The 15,997-nt window shown below is 46.2% G+C and overlaps 1 protein-coding gene across 2 annotated transcripts in view; it reads left to right on the forward strand.

Annotated features, from left to right (window-relative positions):
- Snrnp40 (small nuclear ribonucleoprotein U5 subunit 40) overlaps nt 1-15,697 on the forward strand; it is a 31,937-nt gene extending 16,240 nt beyond the window's left edge. The window contains exons 5-10 of one of the 2 annotated variants that reach the window (XM_052177514.1): nt 1,824-1,946; nt 6,061-6,181; nt 9,722-9,804; nt 10,942-11,003; nt 13,651-13,754; nt 15,226-15,697. In XM_052177514.1, coding sequence (XP_052033474.1) covers nt 1,824-1,946; nt 6,061-6,181; nt 9,722-9,804; nt 10,942-11,003; nt 13,651-13,754; nt 15,226-15,275 — 543 coding nt within the window. In that variant the 3' untranslated portion in view covers nt 15,276-15,697. The remainder of the gene's footprint in view (nt 1-1,823; nt 1,947-6,060; nt 6,182-9,721; nt 9,805-10,941; nt 11,004-13,650; nt 13,755-15,225) is intronic. The other variant, XM_052177515.1, reaches the window with a different exon arrangement.
- Nucleotides 15,698-15,997: the final 300 nt, after the last annotated feature.

Consider the following 15,997-nt stretch of genomic DNA (forward strand, 5'->3'; position numbering starts at 1 on the left):
TGTGTGGGTGCTGTGCTTACATTCACACAGGTGAAAGCCACAGGCAGCTTGCAGGGCTTTCCTCTTTCTCACCTACTCTGAGACAGTCTCTCCATGAACCTGGAGAGCTCATCTGTTGAGCAGCAATGGTAGCCTTATGATCCTGCGCCATCTTCCCAGCGCTGGGCACTGGGCCAGCTTGCTCATGGGTGTTGGGAGTCGACCTGAACCCAGGTGCTCGTGTTATCTAGCAAACACCTAGCCATGTCCCTACTCTTGAAGTTCTTTACCTGTTTGTTTACCGGGGAAGGCAGGGCGTGCACACCATGATGTGTGTGTGGAGGCCAGAGGACAGCTTGGAGGACCCAGTTCTCTCCTGCTGTGTGGGTCGCAGGATCAAATGCAGGTCAGCAGGCTTGCCAACAAGCTCTTTACTAGCTGAGTAGTTCTCTTAGAGCCCTCTTGGGGTCTTTGATCTCACTCTGTTCCTAGCTGTCTAGAACTTACTCTGTGGTCTTGCTGGTCCATACCGTATCTTGTTTAGTCCATATCTACTGGTACTAAAAACACATGCCTCGGCTTGGCTCAGAGTCTTTTGTTAAAGTGTGAGTAAACAATGTACCATTTGTTAATTTGCTGTTTGTATTGTGTGTGTGGTATATGCATGTGTGTATCTCAAACTTATGGTGGAGACCCAGTACAGGGCATGCGTCCATACACACATGCATTCAGACACACACACACACACACACACACACACACACACACGCACTTGCACTGTATTTTTCAAGCTTTGGGAGGTGCTTGAAGGAGATGGGTTTTTGATTTGGTTTGTTGGGTTTTTTTTTAAATTCAGGTATTTAAACAGGCTGCTATGAGGCCTAAAAAAACCTCAAACTCTTGAGCTGAGAGTTGAGTTGCATGGCTCAGCCTGTCAGAAGCTGAGAACATAGGTGCACATTGTTGATCCACACTTTAACAAAGGGATCTGAGCTAAGCTGTGGCATGTGTCTTTGGTACCAGCTACTTGGGAGGCTGAGACAATAGGAATCCTGGAGGTCAGGAGTTTGGGACCTGTGCAGCAGCAAGACCTCGTCTTTAGACAGAAAGTCTGAAACTATTACTAAAATGACTTGTTCCACCAGCCTTCCGTTGTGTAAGAAATTGTGATCTGCTCTCACTCCATGGGCTACTCTGGTTTCATAGTGAAAGCCCTGGGGGTGTTGTGAGATTAAAGCAGAGTAGTTACAACCTTGCTAAGTCCAGCATCAGCAGGCTGCGGACTGAGTGCAGAGACCCGTTTATAAACTTGGCTGAACACACCTGGCCCTCTTCCTTGAGCAAGGCAGAGGTGCAGTGTGGCCGTCGTCGAGGTCTTATTTGTCCCAGACACTTGTTTGTATGTGGTTTGTCTTTATGTTTTCATGCTAGTTTTGTTTGTTTAAGATTTCCTTCTTTTTATTATGTGTATAGGTGTGTTGTCTGCGTGTCTGTCTGTCTGCACCACTTATATGCCCGATGCTTTGGAGGCCAGAAGAGGTAGTCAGAACCTCTGGAACTGACTGCTGCATGGGAGCTGGGAATCATACCTGGGTTCTGGAGGAGCAGCCAGTGTTCTTAATCACTGAGCCATCTCTCCAGCCCACGTTCTGTTTATTTGGAAGTTTATCAGACATGTGGCCTTGTAGCCAAGCTTGCCTGTTTGAGGTGGGGAAGAGCTGAAGTGCCGAGCTTTAGCAGGGTCTGGTGTTTCCTGCTCACCTGAGGCTGAGTGGAAGGATCTGCTCTGATGCCCCTGAGAATGGCATTACTGACGGTGCCTGTTTTCCTGTTTTCCACTTCAGCTTTGGGACATCCGGAAGAAAGCAGCTATCCAGACATTTCAGAACACATACCAGGTGTTAGCTGTGACCTTCAATGACACGAGTGATCAGATTATCTCTGGTGGAATAGACAATGATATCAAGGTACATTTGTATATATTTACTTTTAATCTATATATCAGAAGCTAGTCTTTTTTAAATGTTGAGATTGCAGGAGGTTGATACTTAATGCTAACTAAAAGGAAGAAAGTGACTTGAAATTTACTTTCTTTCTGTCCTGTTCTAATCCTAAGTAAAGGTTACATATAATAAATAAATGTGCTTCTCTTGTTCTTGCTCTGTCCTCCTGCTCCCGCTCCTCCTCTCTCCCCATTCCCCTCCCCCTTCTCTCCAATGCTCATGGCCAGCCTCTACTCTTCTGCTTGCTCGCTCGCTCCTGCTCTCTCGCTCTCTCTCTCTCTCTCTCTCTCTCTCTCTCTCTCTCTCTGTGTGTGTGTGTGTGTATGTGTGTGTGTCTCTCTCTGCCTTCCTCTGTCTGTACTACCCTCTCAACTCCCCTCCCCATGCCCTGAATAAAATCTATTCAATACTTTAAAATCACCAAGGTTCAGGTGATTAATATGATGCTCCAGAGGCAGGGGGACTTAAATTCAGTCCCTAGTGGCCATGTGGTGAAAAGAGAAAGCTGACTCCTGCAGGCTGTCCTCTCACCTCCGTGAGTGCCGGCCACTCCACAAATGAGTAAATACATGAACAGATGCATGTGCAAAGAGACATGGCATGTTTGTTCATTTGGTATGTGCTTATTTTATGTTAAAGCTTGGGCTGGAGAGATGGCTCATGATTGAGAGCATTGGCTGCTCTTCCAGAGGTCCTGAGTTCAATTCCCATAAACCACATGGTGGTTCACAACCATCTGTAATGGGATCTGATGCTCTCTTCTGGCCTGCAGGTGTACATGCAGACAGACTGCTCTACACACCATTTAAAAGATGTTACTGCTTGTATAGATGGTGGTTCACATCTGTACTCTATAGTACTAGCCTAGAGAGGCTAGGGCAAGAGGATCACAAGCTTGAGAGCCGCCTGGACAGCATAGTAAGACCTTATCTCCAAAAGAAAACAAAAAACTGGAAGTAACCAGTGATGGCTTGGTGATTAATAACACTGGCTGTTCTTTCAGAGGACCCAGGTTGAATTCTCAACATCCACATGACAGCTCTTAACTGTCTATAACTCTAGTTCCAGGGGAATCTGACTCCCTCACACAGACATGCATGTAGGTTTTTAAAACACTAATGGACTTAAAACAAAACTAAAGACAGATAACCAGAGTGTAAGACAGTTTCCATCTCCCAAAGTTTACAGTGTGTTCTGTGCCATGTCCCATCCTAATGTCTACCAACCATTGTCCCGTACTTCCTTTTCCAGAATATATGGAGTATGTGAGTATATACCTTTGAGGGGACAGGCTTCTTTTTAGTTAAGCTTCAAGAATTTGATTCTCCTCTCTGTACCATAGGGACAGACAGGCAAAAGAACAGTCTCGTGTTAATGACGTCTTCTGACTAAAAACAGCATGACTGCTGCTGGTGGTGTGTAGTATAGGTCTGAGGTCGGCCAGGTCCTTCCTTCTGTAGGCGTTTCCTGTCCTCTCAGGAGACAGTGTGTTACACCTTCTCATAGGGAGGGTTCTCTGCAGAAAGTAAGTCCTAGCCATTGAATGCTTTTATATGTCAGTTTTGCTCTGAAATTTGAACTTATCTCAAGTATGAGGAATGTACAAATATAGTCCAAGAATATTGCATTTAAATTTAGCTCTGTGTTCTAAACTATCCTTCCTGTGTTTCTGGAAAGTGTCCTGATTCTCACAGCCATGAAGTCTTATCTTTCTTTTTTTTTAAAGAATTATTTATTTATTATATGTAAGTACACTGAAGCTGTCTTCAGACAGTCCAGAAGAGAGCGTCAGATCCCATTAAAAAACATGTGGTTGCTGAGATTTGAACTCAAGACCTCTGGAAGAGCTGTCAGTGCTCTTACCTGCTGAGCCATCTCTCCAACTCCCCAGGTCTTATCTTTCTAAGCTAAGTCTTCTGGTTTGGGTTTCACAGTAAATATGTACCTCTGGCTGGCCTTGAACTCCTAGATATCCCTCTGCCAATGCTTCCTGATGCTGAGATTAAAGGTGTATGCCACCGCGCCCAGCTTGGTTTGAGCCCAGGTCCTCAAACCTGCATCCTCAACTACACCTGGTATTGTAGGCATACGTTTAACGCTCGCACTGGGTTTGTGCATGTGTGCGTACATGTCTGTATACATCCACTGGAAACAAAAAAGGGTGTCTGATCCCTTGCAGCTAAGTTATACTGTGGCTGATAGCCCCCCAGTGTATGTCCTGGAAAATGCCCCAGGACGTGCTGGAGAAGTGTATGCTCTTGACTGCTGAGCCACCCTCCAGCCCCACTGTTCAGATTTTTTGCATCATACATGCATTACCCAACTCCTTTCTGAAAAAAAGTAAGTGCCTTAGTTTAGGGGATGTCAGTTATTTTATTCATTTAGAAAAATTACATGGCAGTATTAAATGAAATTTTTATACTACCAATGACCTTTACAAAATTGCTAATCTTTTTCCGTGACATCAAGGCTATTTTTGTTTGTGTTAATGTTTATTTTTATATATTTGCTTAATCGTCTATTATGTAAATATTTATATATTTTGGCTTTAGAGTTATTTTTAGGAAATGCTTAACAATATTTAGAGCCTGCCATGAACCAGGCATATGCAAAGCATTCTTATTTATAATCTTTAGAATGGAAGATCACTTGTCTGGTCTGCCTGAGTCCCTAGGTTCAATCTCCAGCACCACAAAGCGTCTAAACGACAGACAGACTTGTACAGAAGATGTCGATACTGCCGAGGCTGAGGTTTGATTTACTGTAGCATACAGAGCCCTGGACCTGAGCCTCGGCTATAACAACAGCAAAGGACAGACACCTCCATATTCTGTGTCTGTCTTCAGAGGAGGCCTAGAAGGGTTCTTCGCATAAACATGCTTTTTACCTTTTTCTTTTCTAAATGTATGTGTGTATATACACATAATGCATGCATTGCTTCTATATCTGTATATATGACATAAGATGAAATACCTTACACAGTGTTTTCCAGTTTCTTTTACTTTATACAATTTCGGGTTTTGTTTTCATTTTGCCTTGTCAGTTTTCCTGAGTGTCCCTGATTAGCCTGGGGCTTGCAACAATTCTACCTCTGTTTCCTAAGTGATGTTCCTAAATATACTACTGTGCCCAGCCTTGTGCACTTTTATTAGTATGAGGTTTTTTAATTTTGTTTTGAAAAGCCTGGCCTCAAGTGCAGTATGTAGCTCAGCTCTTTCTCCTGAGCCTCTGCCTCTCCCCACCAAGGGATGCTCTTGGCTTGCAGCGGGGACAGGGGTTGGGGGATGGAGCGAGATGGTCTTATGGCCAAGTTCGTCTGGAATTTTGTGTTGTTCCAACTGGCTTCAAATTCAAAATCCTTTTTCATCTATTTCCTGAGTGCTAAAATTAGACATATACCACTAAGCCTGGCATCTAGTTTATGTAGGTTTTTTCCCCACATTTCTTAGATTTTTAAATTTTAAATGATGTATATGAATGGTTTGCCTGTGGGGGGAGGTGTATGTGTGTGGGTACGCAAGACACACACACACACACACACACACACACACACACACACACACACGAGCACTCATGCCAGGTACCAGAAGAGGGCACTGGATCCCCCTTGGAATGGTAATTCCAGACAGTGACCCGCTATGTCAGTGGTAGAAACCAAAGCAGATCCTACCCAAGAGCAGCAAGCACCCCGGCCCTCTGAGCCACCTCTACAGGCTCCATTTGTTTGGTCTGTTTGTTGCTGTTTTTAAAGCAAGGTCTCTCTGTGTAGCCCTGTTTGTCCTGGATTGGCTGTGCAAACCAGGCTGGCCTTGAACAGATCTGCCTATCTCTGCCTCCCAGTGCTGCGATTAGAGTCAGGAGCCACCAGGTCCCAGCTTCTCTGCTGTTTTTCTCATTCCTTTCCTTTCCTTTTCTGAGACAGTGTCTACGTCATTCTAGCTATCCTGATGCTTACTGTGTAGACCAGGCAGGCCTCAAAATCGCAGGGTGCTGGGATTAAAGGTGTCTGCCACCACACCTGGCCTTTTCTCTGCTGCTATTCAATTTGAATCCTGAATGCAGTTTTATATTTTTACAGGTTTGGGACCTACGCCAAAACAAGTTAACCTACACCATGAGAGGCCATGCAGACTCTGTAACTGGCCTGAGCTTGAGTTCTGAAGGGTCTTATCTCTTGTCCAATGCAATGGACAACACAGGTAACTTTGGATAGCAGCTGTTCCAGGCTGCTGTCTGTTGGCCCTTAAGTGGGGGTGGGGACATTTAGTATTAATACAGTGCATGGGGAAGCGGTGGCACTGCGCAGCTAGCTAAGCCTCCTGTCATCAGATGCGACTGCCCGAATTTGAGCCTGGGGCTCAGGTGATAAAAGGACAGTCACTCCCACAAATTGCCCTTTGACCTTCATAGACATTCCATGACATGTGTACCTCCTCCTTCATTTGCAAGCTCTCTCCCTCACATATGCACTCACTAAAAAATAAATCTTGTAAAAATGTTTTTATTAGGAGTCTAGGGAGATATCAGTGGTAGAGTGCCTAGCATGCACACACCCCTGGGCTCTCCAGCCACGCAGAAGGCCTGGAGGCACATGTGCCTCAGCCTAAACGAAGTCCAGGGGAAAGGGTGCTGACAGAACTGCCCTGCCAGCTAGGAGACCATTTACATGAAGTGATCTAGAATCCAGGGTTCTAAGACCAGGATTTACAAATCTTGCCCTAAGTGTTGTGTGCAGCGTACACAGTTTTACCCACGGCATCTCCTCGGTGCCTGGCTTCCTACACAGATAGTCAGAGGGCTACAGTTTCCCTTTCAGCTCCGAGACGCTGTGCGTCCTAACTTGACACTAGAAACTTTGGCTGATTAGCAAAATTGAGATGGGTGGTCGTCTGCTGTCCGTTTGAAGCTTTCTTATGTGCTCTTTTCTGGCCGTTGTCATCCCTCAGCAGCACTGGGATCAGACAAAGTCCTTAGGAAAACATGTCACCATCTGGCTTTACCTGCACATTTTCTTACCCTCTCCCTCTGCTCATCACTGAGTTACAGAGTGGGAGGATGGGTCTGCGGTCATGAGACAGACAGTGGCGTTGGAAATGCCCTTGCTGTGAAGAGACCGAGGCTGTGGAGACTAAAGCACAACTGGTTCTTGGCATGTAACAGATGCTCAATAACTGTTTGTGGATGGATGTCAATCTTTACCTCCTGATCGTATTCTCATGTGAAGTTGCCCTTGCTGTATAACAGCTCTCACTGCTGGTCGCAGTGCATGGTTGTATGTGATCTTTGGATGGATGGATTGATCATCTTTGACTAGTCTTGCATTCTTAAAGTAAGGAACAGGAAGCTTCCTGTACATAGCTGTTAAAATGGTAAGAATTGCTTGTTATTGTTACCCTTTAAATAGGCTTATGTTTCTTAAAAGCTCAAAGTTAACCTCAGCTACATAGTCAAGGTTACCCAAGGCTACATGAGACTGTATCCAAAGAAAAACAAATGCTGGTGTTTTGTTGGTGGTGTTTTTCTTAATTTTGTAGAGCAGGAAGCCAAGATGTATTCTCACTTTACCTAACATTACCCATATTTCTATATATGATTCAAAATTAGATTCAGAATTCATGTTTTCTAAGGCTGGAGTGTGTGGTAAAGCTCTCACGTGGTCTATGTGAGGCCCTGGATTAAATCCCCAGCAACTGGGGGTGCGGAAGAGTGCTATGAGTCCTGGGGAGGAAGAGTTCGTGTGTCCTGGGGATGAGGACAGTGTCATGTGTCCTGAGGACGGGGGACAGTGTCATATGCCCTAGTTGTCAGTATAGTGGCTTCTGTCAGAGTGCCCATCAAGTGAAAGGGAAGGTGACGTTGGTTTTTACCGCCCTGCATCACAGCAATCAGTGGAGGCTAGGGAGATGACAGTCAGTCACGTGCCTGCTGGTCCAACCTGAGGACCTGAGTTCAGACATTTGAAACCCCAGCTGCAAGGGGCTCCCCGGGCTCCCTGGCCAGCCAGTCTAGAGCTCAGGGTGTTTTAGGTTCAGTGAACCCTGTTTCAAAAAATAAGGTAGACGCTGGGCATGGTGGTTCACCTTTAACCCCAGCACTTGAGAAGCAGAGTCTCTGAGTTCAAGGTTAGCCTCATTGGTCTACATAAAGCAATGCTACAACCCTTTAATACAGGTCCTCATGGGGTGGTGACCCCAGCCATAAAGTTATTGTTGCTACTTCATAACTGCATTTTGTTACTGTTATGAATAGAAATGTAAATACTTTTGGAGATAGAAGCTTGTTGAGGGGACCCAGACCCTCAGCTTGAGAACCACTGACAGAGCATCCAGGCCAGGGAAAGCTGCGGAATGAGACCCTGTCTGGGGCATGGGAGGAAGAGTCTAGCCTCTGCTATCTCCACACATGAATGTATACTGAAGCATGTGCTCACATTGTATGCCCAAAAATATTTTTCCTTTTATTCATTGTATATGAATGTTTGCACTCATGTGTTTATGTGCACCTATGTATGTGCCTGATGCCCTTAGAGGTCAGAAGGTACACTGGTGCACTGGACCTCCTGGAACTGAGTTACAGGCGGATGGTTATAAGTTACCACATGGGTACTGGGAACTGGACCCAGTCCTCTGCAAGACCAACAAGTGTTCTTAAGCACAAGGCTGTCTCTTTAGCCCCAGAACTTTTTTGGTTGGTTGATTGGTTGGTTGGTTGGTTGGTTGGTTTTTTTTTGGGGGGGGGGTGTTTTTTTGTTGTTGGTGGTGGTGGTGGTGGTGGGTTTTTTTTTGGATTTGATTTTTTTCCGAGACAGGGTTTCTCTGTGTAGCCCAGAGGTGTGCGCCACCACCGCCCGGCTTTTTTGGTTTTTCCAGACAGGGTTTCTCTGTATAGCCCTGACTGTCCTAGAACTCGCTCTGTAGACCAGGCTGGCCTCCAACTCAGAAATCCACCTGCCTCTGCCTCCCAAGTGCTGGGATTAAAGGCCTGCGCCACTACTGCCCAGCTCAGAACTTTTTTTTAAACCTTTTCTTCAAGATTTATTTATTTTATTTATATGGTTATACTATAACTGTCTTCAGACACACCAGATCCCATTACAGGTGGCTCTGAAGTCACCATGTGGCTGCTGGGAATTGAACTCAGAACCTCTGGAAGAGCAGTCAGTGCTCTTACCCCCTGAGCCATCTTTCTAGCCCCAGAACTTTTTTTTTTTTAACTAAAAACATTGATTGCCATATTGAGGTGTTGATGGATATGATTCTAAACTGTCAGAAAAATAAATCATTTGGGAAATGTTTTTTGAATTTTGGGTGTTTTAAGATCCAGGCAGACCTTAAAGTCAAACTTACATTGAGCCTCCTGCTTCACTCCCCACCCCCCAAAAATGGTGTGGGTGTGGGTGTGGGTGTGTGGGTGTGTGTGTGTGTGTGTGTGTGTGTGTGTGTGTGTGTGTGTGTGACAGTCAGATCTAACTGTATTCTGTTGCAAATCCCCAGCTGTGTTTCTCCTCTCCCTCCTCCCTCAGCTCTCCTCAGCCCCTAGCCTAATGAAAAGATGGTCATGGCCCCCCAGCTTTATTTTAGTGTAGGTTGTTTGCACTGGGAGGAGGAGGAGGAAAGCACTCGTAGTTAGCACTATGTCCCGTTGGGCATCCTCCTCCAGACGACAGTGTTTGTTACTGACAAGGAGGCTGCTGGCTCTGGTCGTCTTTGTTGCTTGACTGGTTTGGATTTGCTTTGTAGTGCGTGTCTGGGATGTCCGGCCATTTGCTCCCAAAGAGAGATGTGTGAAGATATTTCAAGGAAACGTCCACAACTTTGAAAAGGTGAGTCTGGTTTGCCTCGGGGGTTGGCTGTGTGCGCGTTTGATCTGAGGAAACATTTAAAGCGATGCTCAGGATAGAGTTGTTGACTCACTATGAGTTAAGTCTGGTAGCCATTCTTCACCAAAGCTGCCCCCCTCCTGCCTAGCTCCCATGCGCTTGGATTAGGGAGCTGTCCCCATGTAAAATGAGTGCAGTGTATTAGAGAAGGCAGTCTCACAGAGAGCCGGCCCTGGGCCCATGCTCATTCAGTCCTAGACTTCTGACTCCAGTGTCTCCTTGACGGCATTTATTCCTGGCCCTTTATCCCTTGGGAATCTCAATCTGTTGTGTTTGGTGGGGGAAGGGTTGTTGTTTGTTTTTTCTTCTTCAAGATAACCAACAAAGAAAAATAAAAACAATATACATTTTTAAAATATTTTAATAGAATCAAGGTAGGTGGAGCTAAGGGAGACTTCATTTAAAGACAGAACAAATTTTTGTCCACGGGTTTGTTCTTAATAACTAGGTTAAGCATCTCTGCATCTAGTGTTTATGTTTTATAAAATTACAAGGCAGGGTGGAGAGATGCCTCAGCAGTTAAAAGCACTGGCTGTCCTTGCTGCCCTTGCAGAGGACCAGGGTTTGATTCCTGGCAACCAGAGAGCAGCTCACACTTGTCTGTAACTCCAGTTCCAGGGGATGTGACCCTGTCTCTGGCCTTCTCAGTCACACATGTGGTGCCCACACATACTTGCAGACAAATCATTTAAAATAATGCACTTACATGAATGATAAATAAGGTAAGCCAGGCCATGGTGGCATATGTTCTTATTCCCAGCACTCAGGAGGCAGGGGCAGGTGGATCTTTATGAGTTCGAGGCCAGCCTGGTCTACAAAGCGAGTTCTAAGACAGTCAGGGATATTGTTACACAGAAACACCCTGTCTAAAAAAACCAATAAATAAATACAGTTTTTAGAAATAAATATTTAAAGACAAACAAATGAGATTACAGAGCGTGCTTTGTTGAGCAGGAGTGTGGTAGCTGATGACAGTCTGGGAGATGCTCAAAGCCCCGCGGGAAATGAAGTTAGGTGACTCCTAGTGCAGCAGGAGGAGTTTGGCGAATTAACTGTTCATGGAGTTTCTTTTCATTCCAGAACCTCCTGAGATGCTCCTGGTCGCCAGACGGAAGCAAGATAGCAGCCGGCTCAGCAGACAGGTGAGCATCTCTCGGTATAAAGTGGGGAATGGTGTGGCTGTGCGGGCCACGCATCTAATGCCTGAATGTGCAGACAGTGCGTAGAGCTGCTGCCCACGTGACTGAGGGCCTCTCAGCAGTGAAGGGTTATAACCCATGTTGGACAAACATAGTTTTCTGTCTTAGTTTTTAGGCAGAGTCTTAGTGTTTATGTGTTGGAGACTCGTAACCTTCCTAGTGTCTCTGTCTTCTTCCTGTCATCCAGTACCTTAGAGGCTGTCCTCTCCTGCCATCCCAGTCCTGCATTCTCCTCCAGAGTCTCTCATGCCTCTCTCTGCTCTCTAGGCTGTGTCTTCCCAGTAACCACTCCAGTATTTCTCAGAGCTATCCATGGTGCGCGCTCTCTCTCTCTCTCTCTCTCCCACCCCCCACCCCCACCCCAGCATGACACATTGCTCTTTGCTTCATATGTCCAACTTTTATTAGAATTTTCCCTCCTTACATTTAGACAGACATGTTGGGCATCCCTGTGAATGGCTCTCAAAGTCAGAGGCAATCTTTTGGCATCCGCTATAAACCCAGGGTACTGCTAGTAGGGTCTTGAATTCTGAACACTTGCTGTTTCAAGGACAAATTCCTAGGTCAGAGGTGACAATCAAATCCCACCCTTGTATCAACCCAACCTTTGGTCCTCTGCCAATGTTAAAGATGACTCAGAGGCAGATTCAGTCTCAGTGGAAAGTGCCAACGTCTCAGGCTAGGTAGCTTCCATCTCTGCCAAGTTACTAGACTTTCCTGAGTGTGAACTTAAGAGTGGCTTAGAAGGCCCTATTTGAATGGGAAACAGAGGGCAGAATTCACCTGTCAGATACAGATTGGTTTTGGTGTCTGTGGTGCCATGTACTTGGGAGGAAATCAGATGGAGAAGGGATTCTGAGTGCCGAAGACAGAGGACTTGTCCGTGCCTCCTGGGGTTCAGTGTGGAGTTCTGTAAGTAGGGCTCTTCCCCGGCTCATAACTTTCAGCACAGCTCGGGGTTCCCTTTGCAGACCTGCTTAGAAACTTTTTTGGTTTTGTTATTTTCAAGACAAGGTCTCATTATATGTCTCTGACTGTCTTCAGACTCACTGTGTACACCAGGCTAGCCTTGAACTCAGCAGGAATGTGCTAGCATGCCCAGCTCACATCTTCTGAGTTATAATGTCCTCTGGTCCTCTCGGTCCTCTTTCTTTGCACCAGTCCTTACAAAAGGACACTTGGCTTGGTCAGAAGGAAAACCTGTCTCCTCTGCTGGGCCTGGCTGGATTTCACAGGCCACCCTGATAGCCTACAGTCAGCAATCAGTTCTGTTACATAAGTAGCCTGGTTTCTACCACATGGTGACATGACCAAGTGTGGGGAGGACAAGGAACCCCTCTAAATTTAGCATGTAATTGGCAGCCATGAGGAGCAAGCAGGGCCTTGAAGTAAACCCTTGGAGAGCTAGGCTTCTGCTGGTTTCTGCAGAACCTGCTTTCTTGAGAAACCACTTTCCAGCTGTGCCTGGGTCTGGTGGGCTTCCCTTTCTGCTTACAGATCACTTCCTCTTGTGTACTCTAACCCTCCGCTGCCCTGTTTCAGGCCAGGCTAGGTCAGGCCAAGCCAAGAGGATTCGGGTCAGCCACATGACGTTATGTGGTTCTGGCTGTAGAGCACATATACTCATAATAGCAATAGCAATCATTAATTCTATGTGCCAGACACTTTGCATATATTCTCTTTTTTTTTCCTCAAAAAAGCTATAATCCTTTTTCTCCATTATTATAACAGAAGAACGAGGCAGTGGTCTGGTGACCTCGCCAGTGAGTCGGTGCGGTGGAGCTTGCCCACGCTTTTCTGACCCAGCTGTCAGTCTTCTGTTCTGCCCGAGGTGGGGCTGGCGAGGGAGACTGACTTGTGCGTGGCAGAGAAGGGCATCATAGAGGGCTGAGCACCAGCTGAGAGGCAGGGTGGGGTCTGCCTCTTGTCCAGACCATTTAGATCTTATGTAGCCCATGGTGACATCATAGTTATTGTGTAACCCATGGTGGCCTTTAAATTCCCTGTCCTGCAGCTGTTCCTACCAAGTGCTGGGTTGATAGGCATTTGCCAATATGCCCAACTATTCCAAATCTGCTACCCAGTTACTCTGGAGCCTACACTGTGAGCGCATAGGATGCAATTAATAAACTCCTGTGTATTTGCTGAATATAGTGGGGTTTAGAACAGCTCACAGTATATTCTAGGCTGGCCTCAAACCCATAATCCTCCTGGCTTCCCTCTTCCCAGTGCTGGGATTGCAGGTAGGATCTTTCTGTAATTTCAGAATTCTGTAAATAGCATAATCAATCAAGGGCTATTATCAGTTTTGTCAGAGTTTGATTGTTTTGTTTGTTTTTTGAAACAGGCATTCTCTTTGTAGTCCTGGCTGTCCTGGAACAAACTATACACCAGGCTGGCCTCGAACTCACAGAGATCCTAATGCTGGGATTAAAGGTGCATGCCACTGCTGCCCAGCCTCAGTTGTGTTGGGTTGAAGTTGGTGTTGTCCTAGTGTCCAAAGCCCAGAGTGTAGCTCAGTAAACAGGCATTCCCAGTGCATCCAGCCCAGGGCTCTGACCCTCCCCCTGTTCATTGCGGCATCTTGCAGGTTTGTGTATGTGTGGGACACCACGAGCCGAAGGATCCTGTATAAGCTGCCTGGTCATGCTGGCTCCATCAATGAGGTGGCTTTCCACCCCGACGAGCCCATCAGTAAGTCCGTGGCTGCCCTGACTGCTCCAGATGGGAAGTGACCACTCTCCAGGACCTTGGGAGTATAGAGGCAGGCAGGAGTCAGCTATGTGAATCCAGTGTTAACACTTGGGTTTTGAGGGTTGGTGGGGGTGGGGGTGAGGCTGGGACAAGTGACCAAAAAAGAATGCAGTTGTCAGCATAAAGGAGACACCAATACTATAATAACCTAAGAGTTGATTTTTACAGGAATGCTCAGATGGAACTAGAAGTCTTTTTAATTTTTCCAGACATGGTTTTCAGGGTGTAGCTCTGCCTGTCCTGGAACTCAGAGGTTTGCCTGCCTCTGCCTCCCAAGTACTGAGCTTAAAGACCTGTGCTACCATTTCTAGGCCAAACTGAAAGTCTTTCTCCACCTGGGTCTCACTGTGTAGCCTTGGCCTAGCTGGTGCTAGCTGTGTATCCATGCAGGGCTCTACCTCAGCCTCCCAGATATGAACCCAGCACTTAAAGCACAGGAAGGGAATCTCACGGAGTCAGTATGAGGCAGTGTTACAGTTTAAGAATGACCCTGGAGGGCTGGAGAGATGGCTCAGTGGGTAAGAACACTGACTGTTTTTCCAGAGGTCCCAAGTTCAATTCCAGACACCTACATGGTGGCTCACAACCATGTTTTAGGTTGCTCTCTTCTGGTGTGTCTGAAGCCAGTGAGAGCACACTTACATTGATAGAATGAATGAGTGGACATATGCCTCTGGAGGGTTGCTGCCATCTACGGGTCAGTATCGGAATTGCTGTTCCAAATGGTGTGGCATCAGTTCCTCACCTCAGAGAAGGCTGATAGACTGAGGCCTCTTGTCACTCCTTACTTCTCTTGGAGTGGCAGGGACTGTAGTCAAGACTGGTCTATGAATATTTAGATTAAAATTATAGCAAATTTGATTGGCTAACTAAGCCAATTTTAAAAAGCCTGTCAGCATTCTCCAGGACTTTCTATAAGAGGCACATTGACTGGTGGGTGGGAACTTGTAACCCCAGCTCTGGGTGGGCAGAAACAGGAGGATCACTGGAGGTTTGAGGCTGGCCAGTCCACATAGCAAGTTCTATATCAGACTGGAATGGATAAAAAGACTGTTTCATAAACTTTGTCTGAGAATGCCACAACCTTAAATAAACAGATAGGAGGTGTGTGTGTGTGTGTGTGTGTGTGTGTGTGTGTGTGTGTGTGTGTGTGTGTCTAGCACAGACATCTTGCGTTTGACTTGCAAGACCATCAGGATTTGAGCCTGGTTGTTCCCATGTACAACCATTTTCACAGTTTCAAGGGGACTTGAAATGAGAAGCCAGACTGCAATTTCCTGTGTGTAGTATTTAGGAGAATTCAAGCTAAATCCAATTGCTCTTCTTTGTCACAATTGTCTCTTGACACAGGGCCTTTGAGCCCCGAGGATCCCCGAGCCTTCATTGTCTCCTCTCGCTCTTTTTCTCCCAGTCCTCTCAGCATCCAGTGACAAGAGGCTGTACATGGGCGAGATCCAGTGAGGTGTGCAGTGGGAGGCTCCCGGCTCCGGGCCCTGAGGCTCAGACTATGAAATTGGCCAGAGTCTGATGGTGTCTGGGCTAACCTGCCCTCAGATGACCATCATCATCATCCGCTGGAGGTGACGGCCGTGTCCAGCAGCCGCTTGTACCCCACTCACCAGAACAACTGTGGCCTCTGGTACCACCTGCCAGATTTCAGGGATTGGTTTCTTCTCTTTCAAAAGTAAGATTCCTTCAGAAGGACAAACATTGGTTTGATATTTTCTGTTTTTTAATCTAGGCTGGAGACAGGGAATGTCAATTAAAATTTGTTGGATTTGTTTTCTGTTTTATTTTTAAATTGAGTAACTGGCTTGTATGATATTTCTTTCGGTGTTTGAGTCATTTTGTATTTGTATTAAAAATCCACCTTTTTACAAGAACCTTGTGGCTTGGATTTATTGCTGTCTTTTCTCTGGCTTACTGCTGTAAGTCACAGCGCATGTCCAGAAGGTACAGTCCATTTGCATGTCAGCGTGCACCTTTGCGAGGAGCTCTCTTTCTGTTTGTGAGTTTTCTTCACTCCTCTAAACATGGCGTTCTGTCCTTGTCAGGAGCAAATGTATGTCTGTGACTAGAAGCAGGACATCCAAAGGTGATGAGTGCGGTCCACAAGAGCCTGCTCAAACACACAGGCCCTCTGCTCTGCCCCCTGCCCAAAGCACGTTTCTCACGTGTGCTCA

This window comes from Apodemus sylvaticus, chromosome 3 (genome assembly GCF_947179515.1).
Source record: "Apodemus sylvaticus chromosome 3, mApoSyl1.1, whole genome shotgun sequence".
NCBI lineage: Eukaryota > Metazoa > Chordata > Mammalia > Rodentia > Muridae > Apodemus > Apodemus sylvaticus.